Genomic DNA, 7689 nt, shown 5'->3' with positions numbered 1-7689 from the left:
GCTCCTTCGTATTTTATTTCAGATGCAAATCCCACTAAATAAACTTCTATCACCGATATCCGATATTTCCTGCGGACCTTGCTCGAAGATCCTTCACAGCGATGAGTGTGGCCAGCGAAGGTCAGTAATAAAATCTTCCTTCATATTGCGCCCAACCCGTTATAGATTATGATATTTCTCTCTATTTTATGGGAAAATTTGCAAGCAAATATCTTTATGCATAATGACAATCATTTACATCTGTCACGTAGTTCCTAGATTTTCGTGGAATTCCTTAATAAACATTAACGAATTGTACGCGGTTGTAGATATTTGTCTTCCTGCAGTCTCTCACGTATATTCGTGATGTAAATAATATCCAGCGGAAGAATATTTTCATATTATAACATTGTAGGTATATAGTTTTTATTAGGACCCAACAATAATTTGCATATTACTATTTTTTCCTGAACTAATTATTATTCGCAGATAAGGAAAACTATCAAAAGAAGAACCGTCGAAAACTGGTTTATATTCGTATCTATTTCGAATGTTACAGTCGAATTGTCCGAAGATAAATTTTACACGACATCCCTTTCTCTATTATGCAGACAAGATAATTGTATCTTGGAATTCTGGAATCGTTGGTACGTGGGAATTTCCATTTATTAGAATTAGAAATTAGTAGGTCGACAATCCTAGAATAAATTATTGTTTCAACATCTGCCATGATAAAGTACTAACTTATTTGTCGCGCTAAGTGGCATTCAAGTGAATTGATCTTCAAGTATTTCAACTCTATATTTATTTCCGCCAGATAGGATATCGCGAATAAAGATTTGTACGATTGTGTACTTTCGGCGCGAATATTGAGGTTAAAGATCATCTCAAGGTCATAACACTATACATCTATCATTGAATTTGTCATTACATTAGTGGATGAATCCATGTGATAATAAGTATCATGTACGATGTATTTAAAGAAGTCAAGGTGATTTTGACATCTTGCAAACGATAAGATGCATATGTATGTAGAAAATTTAGAAAATTACTTTCAACACTATGAATAATTATAAACATAATCTACAAGGTGACTGGCAAATTGATAAAAAGAAGCGATTCTTGGAATCTTGGCCTCTACTTGCTTTCCTCTTATTTTCTAAGAAATTACGCAAACTATAAAAAAATTTTATCCCATTTATTACTTATGTTTTCATATAAAATCACTCCATTATAAGCTGTACTACAACTTACAGGACACTCAGTATATTTTCCCTTCATTAATGTGTTGATGATATAAAAGATAAGATTGTGTGAAATGGTAAAATTTAACCTTTTTAGTACTACCGATGGATAAATCTATTACGCTGCCCATCACGCGATAGTGCGTGACGAGGCTCTCCTGCAAGTAGCCGACCACGCACTATCGCGTGTTAGGTCCACGTAGAATTAACATGAGCCGTGTGGCTGGCAGTTTGAGAATGGTGCATCGCTCCAGATAGGCAGTACTCAGTACCAAAAAAATAGTAATTCGTACATCTCACGTGGTGGTATAGATGTCGTTCTAAGCACGCAACGTACATTTCAAGTGCACAATAACCGGCGAAGTAACCCTCGTACGGCGCAAATGGTATTATATTAACACTATTAAAGGACCGTTTAACAGTTAATATAATGACGCTCGATAATTCGTGGCACGTGATCAAAACCGCTGCCGTGGAAAACAAGCACGAGCTGGTGCTGTCAGGACCAGCAATTTCTGAATTGATTCAGAAACGAGGCTTTGACAATTCTTTGTTTGACTTGCAACATCTGAATTATTTAAGCATAACGCAAACATGCTTGCAAGAAGTGCCAGAAGAAATCGGGAAACTTCAAAATTTGACGAACTTAGTACTTCACTCGAATGGAATTTCAAAAATTCCGAGTACAATTGACAAATTGGAGAAATTAAAGTTCCTTGACTGCTCTAGGAATAAGTTGACTTCACTGCCAGAACAAATTGGAAAACTACCACAGCTGACTACTGTGAATTTAAGCTCCAATCTTTTGGGGTCTTTACCGTCACAAATTGCTAATGTTAAATTAACTGTCTTGGATTTGTCAAATAATAAGTTTGAAGTCTTTCCCGATGTCTGTTACGCAGAGCTAGTTCATCTTTCTGAAATTTATGTCAATGGAAATCAGATAAAAGAAATCCCTGCCACAATAAATCAGCTGTCGTCTTTGAAAATATTAAACGTAGCAGACAATTTAATTTCAGGTAGTTTTCTTGTATTTCTATAAGAATCTCTTTAATTCTTCCTCTGATCCAATAAATTTATTTCAACAAACATTTATGTTACAGTTGTACCGGGTGAAATAGCTGACTGTAATAAACTGAAAGAGTTTCAATTAAAAGGAAATGCATTGGCAGATAAGAGGCTTTCAAAATTGGTTGACCAATGCCGTACTAAACAGATAATAGAATATGTTAAATTGCATTGTCCTAGAAGTAATGGTGCTATCAATATGAATAGCAAATCAAAAAAAGGGAAAAGGGCACAGAAACTATCAGAGTCTGATAGTGTCACTAATAATGCAGTAGAGAATTTAACACACAAATTAAAAGTATTGAAAATAACAAATGACACACCATTAATAAAACTTACGAAACATGTGAAAAACATTCGACCCTATATTGCAGCTTGTATTATTAAAAACATGAAGTTCACAGATGATAATTTCAAGAAATTCATTCAACTTCAAACTAAATTACATGATGGTATTTGCGAGAAAAGAAATGCAGCTACTATTGCTACTCATGATTTAAAGTTAATAACTCCTGGTAGGTATGATAGAAGTTAAAAGTATTAACTTATGTGAAAGAATGTTTTAATAATGCTGTGTGTGATATTTAGGTGACTTAACATACACAGCTAAACCACCAATGGAATTAGAAATTAAGCCATTGATGCGAAATAAAATTTACACTGGTGCTGAATTGTTCCAGCAATTACAAACAGAAGCTGATAATTTAAGAAAAGAGAAAAAACGTAATGTATATTCTGGCATTCATAAGTATCTTTATTTATTAGAAGGAAAGCCTCTGTTTCCATGTCTGCTGGATGCTTCTGAACAAGTTATATCATTCCCACCAATTACCAATAGTGACATTACAAAAATGTCTGTAAATACTGACACAATATTTGTAGAAGTAACAAGTGCTACTTCATATCAAATCTGCAGGTGAAATACAGCTTCAAATTCTAATTAAGAGAAGACTACTTCTGTAGAGTATCAAAATGTATTTTATCTACAATATTATTTTTCATTTTTCACAGAAATGTACTGGATGAGTTCTTAAGAGAATTAGTCACCCTTGGATTTGGATGTCCAACAGAACAAGAACATTCTTCCAACTTTCATAATTTAATTGTAGAGCAAGTAAAAGTTGTAGACATGGAGGGTAATATGAAATTGCTATACCCTTCAAGAGCAGACTTAAATTTTGAAAACAATTTAATAAGTGTAGTACGAGAGTAATAAATCATTGTGAGTATTTTAAATGTTTTTCTAGTTTGGTTTAATGTGAAACTTGTTTTATCTTTTATGATTGGTTTGATTTACATTTTGTTTTTATGTGTTCTTATTACAATTATAAATTTCGTAAATTCAAATTATTATGAATGTTTACAACATATAAAGTTTTTTATATTCTTACAAGAATATGAAATAAGTTATTTAAAAAGGTAATACATGTTAACATATATGCAGAACCTTTTGCAGTTTATAAATGTATATTTTTTATTGATTATAAAAGAATATTTTTGTACGAAAACCTTAAGACTACATGTAATGACATTATTCCTTCACATATAAAAAAATAAAGTCGTCTGAAGTCTTACAATATTGTTTACATCATGTTTTATACATTTAAAAAATGTAATATTCGTTAAATTACAATCGAAAATTATAATTATGTATCCTCAACATCACGTTCATTCTCGAAAAATATTTGTAAACTAACCGACACCAAATCGTCGTTTGTTACATCAGATCGTGTAACTCTAATTGTGGATATGTGTTCGTAAATAATTGGTGCTTGACGAGTATCTTGCGAGGGGGTGCAACAGTATCTACATGTTCAAATATCAGTGAAAACCCGCCATTTTAAAGACTGATGACGACATCGGTTACTGTCGTATCGCGAATCATCCCATAGTATGCCGGTGAAGAATACTCATCTGTTTTTATAAATATTGTACTTTGTTTCGCGCAGCTGAAGACAGTGCAAACAGTACGAACATTTTAAGTGGGATATTTTTATTCACGTCAATAAAGACATTCAGTGGAAGTTTTCCTCTTACGTATTTTAACGTTCGAAAAAAGTTCGTATAAATTTACTGGATTTTTCAACATGCGCGAATGTTTGAAGTGTTAACATGGCGCCGAAACATGACTGGTCATGACGGGGGAATAAGAGCAAAATTTTTGAGGTTAGTTGATCATTTTTGTCACTTCAGTGTTATCGCATCGCGACAAATTTATTTTAATTACGATAACCTAATAGATACGACGATAGAAATACGCACAGTGTACATGTTGTAGAGTTTTAACATAATTGCTAAGAACACGTGTCGTATTTGATAATTTATTGATTTTTCCCATGGTTTACCAGAACGTTTTGATGGCGATAGAAGCTGTATTATAAATATCAAATTTAAACAATGTTTATTTTGTATTATCGTCTTTCCATAAGGTTCGTTATAGAAACTATGGATTATGTAGATTGATACAATGTTATATAAATTTGTATACCACCTAGAATTTATTTTATAGTATTTGACCTCCCTTCAGCTTTTGTAGCAGTTTTCCTGCAATCTATAAGCTTTTGTTTCATTTTTCTTTATTACTATTTGTTGTCTACTAAATACTAATAAAGCGGTTTGTATATTAACAGGGCAAGATAATTGTAGTTATATGTAGCAATAGTTACTTGTAATGTATGCGCCTAGTGATGTACAATAAACATATGAACATGTTTATAATACCTTGTACTAATAATTATTATATAATAAAGACCACCAACATCATATGAGGGGCAAAAATATTTATTAAACATTTTCTTAAAAGTTTATACATTCTCTATATCGGATTTCTACATTACAGGTACATCATTAAGTAATGAGCTCTGAAATGCAAGAAAATATAGTACTATAACACATAATGTGTACAACAATGGAACAGTCAATTTTTTTGGACTAGATTTCATTAAAGCATCTTAAAGCTATTAACATCGATTGTATCAGTATTTTCCCTCTAATTCTCTACAAAAAGTTTAAAAAAAATAACTTTCTAATAGATACTTTAAAAACCTAAAAAAACATGAAATATAAAAATATAATGAAACATTTTAAATGATGTCTGGCACAGGAATCTTGTTTTGCTTTAGATCTGTAGTAACATAACTATAATGCTTATAGTTCGCTTATAGATACTAAAATAGAGATAAAAAATTAATTAGTAGTATATATTTGTTTTATAGTAAAATAGTTTCTGAAGACTGATTCTGAATATAACATTGGATTGTATTAATATGTAAAAATATAGTGCAAATAGATATTTACGCACAATAAAGGATTGGGAAGATCAGTAAATTACATTCAGTTTGACTAAGAAATTCTGAATGAAGGAATAATTTAATTTGTTTTTGATTGTTCCTGCCTCTCCTTGAGATCAATTATGCTCAGATTGATACAGGATACATATCCATGTAACAATGAAATACCAGTCTTAACGAAAGCTATGGGTGCAGAAAAATACATAATCAATCTGAACAAGCTCATTCCAGCCACTAAAATGAAAGTACAGATTAGTTTTTATCAATTTAAAAATGTCATGGTATTATTACATAAAAATAGAATATTTACCAATGGGTCCTTCTGTAAAATAAAGAAGGTACAAGGCAGCATAAAAAGCTTCATTACCAGCGCACATAATGAATAACACTGTACGATTAGTGTAATACACTCTCATAATTGGATTTTCAGACATGTCAATAAACTTGTGACTTGTCTTTCCTTGTAAAATAGATCTATAAGAATATAATTATAACTTACTATTAGTGACTATACACTAATGTGGTTTATACACATTAGAAGTTACTCTTACGTGTGTAAATATATCCAGTGGCAAGCAATATCAATGGCCATGCTTAATTGAAACCAAAATGTATATGATGGATAAAGTACACATAATGTAGCCAATAGGCACATGGTACCAACACGATCAGTTAATTGGTCAAGCATTGCACCAAATTTGGTGCCCTGATTAAAATATCTTGCTGCATGGCCATCCACTGCATCCAATAATGCACTAATAACATAACACCATGTTGCAACAACATGGTTGGTTGGCATAAAATAAAAGGATATCAAAGCCAAAATCACTCTGCCATAGCCTGTTAACATTTACATATCACAATTAATATTTATATTTATGTTTTAACACAAACTTGACATTTGTTTTATGCTTTTTGGTATATTCTTTAGTGTACTGGTAGCAATTATATATTTGTTACTTTCATAGAAACTTGATTAAATATTTTGATAAACCCTGTGCTATTAGTTCAATAATATGAATTATATTTTAGATATATTAGTGTGTTATATAAAAGAATTGATCTATGAATTAGTGTAAATCAATATAGGAAGTCCTTGAAGTGTTATGTTTTCACTTCCTTCTGTTGTATCTTACCCTATATAAAAAGATAATTAAAACCTACAATTACTGCAATTTTTAATGCATATATCAGAGATTAAAAGATAATCTTATAGTAAAGTATACATTATAGTGTTTGCAAGCTCATGTACAATCACTTTTCTTCATTGCCTACAACATTAATAAAAAGATACAGTCACTGAAGGTTTCCTTAAAAGCTTGACAGAAAGACACAAAAGTATGAAATCATATCCATATTTTTTATCATTTTATTGGATATCTTAAAAATATATTATAATGTTTAAAAACGAGTATATGCCACTTAAATTTATATATATATATATATTGCTCACACTAAATTGCTCAGTATTCATTTTTACATAACAAAATTTGTAGAATACTACTATATTAAAGAGACTATAACTACACATAAATTAATAGATTGCAAATATTTATTTACCAATAATGTTTGGCACAAACAAGAAAATATTTTCAGACTTCGTCATTTTTCCACTCGTGAATCCCTCTCTATTGGGATAATATAATTTTAATGAAACCCCTTATCTGTAATAAAGCGTCAAAGATTAATCTATATGAACTCACACAAATGATCTTTTCTCTCAAGTAATACTCTTTTTGCTCTCAACTTACGAATATTACTACGCGGCAACGCGACTGCTTTTACGCACTGTGCCTCTATTTAATCCGAATTACGGCAGAAAGCTACATGACAATACATACACCACCAATGAATCGCGGAATCGACAATCGCATCGCAACGCAGTCGACTCCGCGATATATCGATCCCTGTGACGCACATACGTCCACCAACAGTATTGTATCAATCAACATATCCGTAGGTTCTATAAAATTCAACTTCAATTTATAAAATTAGAAAAAACTTCTAAAACCTCCATAATCCATAATTTCCACACCATACGCAATCTTAATCAAAAAATAATCAAGCATCTTTCATAAATTCTTTGATTTTAAAATGACTCATTCTCA

General features: G+C 31.3%; 2 protein-coding genes across 5 annotated transcripts; one reads left to right on the top strand and one right to left on the bottom strand.

The window, feature by feature from the left end:
* Positions 1–1585: 1585 nt before the first annotated feature.
* Positions 1586–5039, top strand: LOC143188932 (leucine-rich repeat-containing protein 47). Of its 2 annotated transcripts, XM_076393476.1 has the most exons (5): positions 1586–2242; positions 2327–2806; positions 2880–3207; positions 3303–3513; positions 4922–5039. In XM_076393476.1, exons 1-4 carry the CDS (start codon positions 1654–1656, stop codon positions 3502–3504), a joined length of 1599 nt encoding a protein of 532 aa, XP_076249591.1. In that variant the 5' UTR covers positions 1586–1653; the 3' UTR covers positions 3505–3513; positions 4922–5039. The 2 variants fall into 2 exon arrangements, with proteins under 2 accessions (XP_076249591.1, XP_076249590.1); XM_076393475.1 differs by lacking the exon at positions 4922–5039 and having other exon boundaries at positions 3303–3740.
* A 17-nt stretch (positions 5040–5056) lies between these two features.
* Pis (phosphatidylinositol synthase) lies at positions 5057–7417 on the bottom strand. Of its 3 annotated transcripts, XR_013003593.1 has the most exons (6): positions 7333–7417; positions 7142–7245; positions 6133–6421; positions 5892–6055; positions 5593–5815; positions 5057–5458 (listed from the first exon to the last, which is right to left on the bottom strand). XR_013003593.1 is itself a non-coding variant. In XM_076393477.1 (5 exons), the coding sequence occupies exons 2-5, from the start codon at positions 7185–7187 to the stop codon at positions 5661–5663; spliced, it is 654 nt and encodes a 217-aa protein (XP_076249592.1). In that variant the 5' UTR covers positions 7188–7245; positions 7333–7414; the 3' UTR covers positions 5057–5660. The 3 variants fall into 3 exon arrangements, 2 of the variants coding, with proteins under 2 accessions (XP_076249592.1, XP_076249593.1); XM_076393477.1 differs by having other exon boundaries at positions 5057–5815; positions 7333–7414; XM_076393478.1 differs by lacking the exons at positions 7142–7245; positions 7333–7417 and adding an exon at positions 6718–6831 and having other exon boundaries at positions 5057–5815.
* Between the last annotated feature and the right edge of the window lie 272 nt (positions 7418–7689).

The sequence above is a fragment of the Calliopsis andreniformis genome, chromosome 3 (assembly GCF_051401765.1).
Source record: "Calliopsis andreniformis isolate RMS-2024a chromosome 3, iyCalAndr_principal, whole genome shotgun sequence".
NCBI classification, from domain to species: Eukaryota; Metazoa; Arthropoda; class Insecta; order Hymenoptera; family Andrenidae; genus Calliopsis; species Calliopsis andreniformis.
The sequence above is the reverse complement of the archived record's forward strand: the minus strand, read 5'-3'. Positions and strand labels throughout refer to the sequence as shown.